Genomic DNA, 1,093 nt, shown 5'->3' with positions numbered 1-1,093 from the left:
TTATTACTAGTTAGCTCAATCAAACTACCAAATGCCCAAAAAGATGCTAAGAAAATACTCTAATTGTACTAGCTCTAATTTCATGCCTAAGAGAAATGAGAATTGAGAACTCAGCCTGGCCTGCAACATGTGTTTGATAAGGAATTAGGTCTCTCTGTTTTAGGTACATTACTTGCCAGCAGCAAAGCCAACGAAACAATTCAAAAATATTTGAAAGAAAATTTGAAACACATAGAATATAGTCCATTTTATTCTAGTAGCTCAATCAAACTACCAAATGCCCAAAAAGATGCTAAGAAAATACTCTAATTGGACATCATTTTTTCTTATGCGAATTGAATTTCCAATCCCTATTTCTGATGACACAAATTGAATGAAAGAGGCGCTAGAACTCAACATAAATCTAGAGGATCAACTAAAATTAATAGAAGTCAAAGAAAAAACGAACCTGAGTGAAAGCGACAGGATCGTGAGGGAACTCATTGATCACTTCGACTGTGTAAAGCTGATTAGACGGCATATCGGATTGAAACACGCCTTCCTTTGTCGATGAAGTATTTAAAAATACTATTAAACAAACAACTAGGATTAAAAAGACAAGGACGGAGATCTTTCTGTAATGGAGAAGAAAAGGAGAGGCAGAAGCCATTGAAGGTTGTTGAGGTAGGGGGTTAATTCTTCTACTATTAGATTTCTTTCTCATCCTTGCGCCTGGCATGTGGTTGACACCTCAGCAACGAGGGTCATGAATAACTCCGGGGAAGGGCACGCCGGAGCGACGACGGGAATTCGCGAGGGGGTGGCAGATTTACGTGGGTAGTCTAGATGAAAGGCGTTGTCGTCGAATGCCAATTGCCAAGTTTGACTAACAGCATCAAGTTTTCCACTGTAGCACATAAGTCCCTGATGGCTCGATCGGTTACAATCACTAGAGATAACAATTTCGGGAGAAAAAAGAAAATTATTCGCAAAAGCACGCTGTGTAATTTCTTTTTGACTTTTTTCACTTTTAGCCCGCGCCAAAAATTATTTATATTCGGTAGCTCAAAAAATATATAAAATTTATATAACATATATATATATATATATATAT

The 1,093-nt window shown here is 37.3% G+C and overlaps 1 protein-coding gene across 1 annotated transcript; it reads right to left on the bottom strand.

The window, feature by feature from the left end:
* Positions 1–447: 447 nt before the first annotated feature.
* Positions 448–944, bottom strand: LOC109221436 (glutaminyl-peptide cyclotransferase-like; the record flags this gene model as incomplete). Its single annotated transcript, XM_019385923.1, is given in 1 exon segment — positions 448–944. A coding segment is annotated over 1 exon segment (271 nt), but the record flags the coding sequence as incomplete, so codon positions are not given.
* Between the last annotated feature and the right edge of the window lie 149 nt (positions 945–1,093).

This window comes from Nicotiana attenuata, unplaced genomic scaffold (assembly GCF_001879085.1).
Source record: "Nicotiana attenuata strain UT unplaced genomic scaffold, NIATTr2, whole genome shotgun sequence".
NCBI lineage: Eukaryota > Viridiplantae > Streptophyta > Magnoliopsida > Solanales > Solanaceae > Nicotiana > Nicotiana attenuata.
This window is presented reverse-complemented; position numbering and strand designations above follow the sequence as displayed.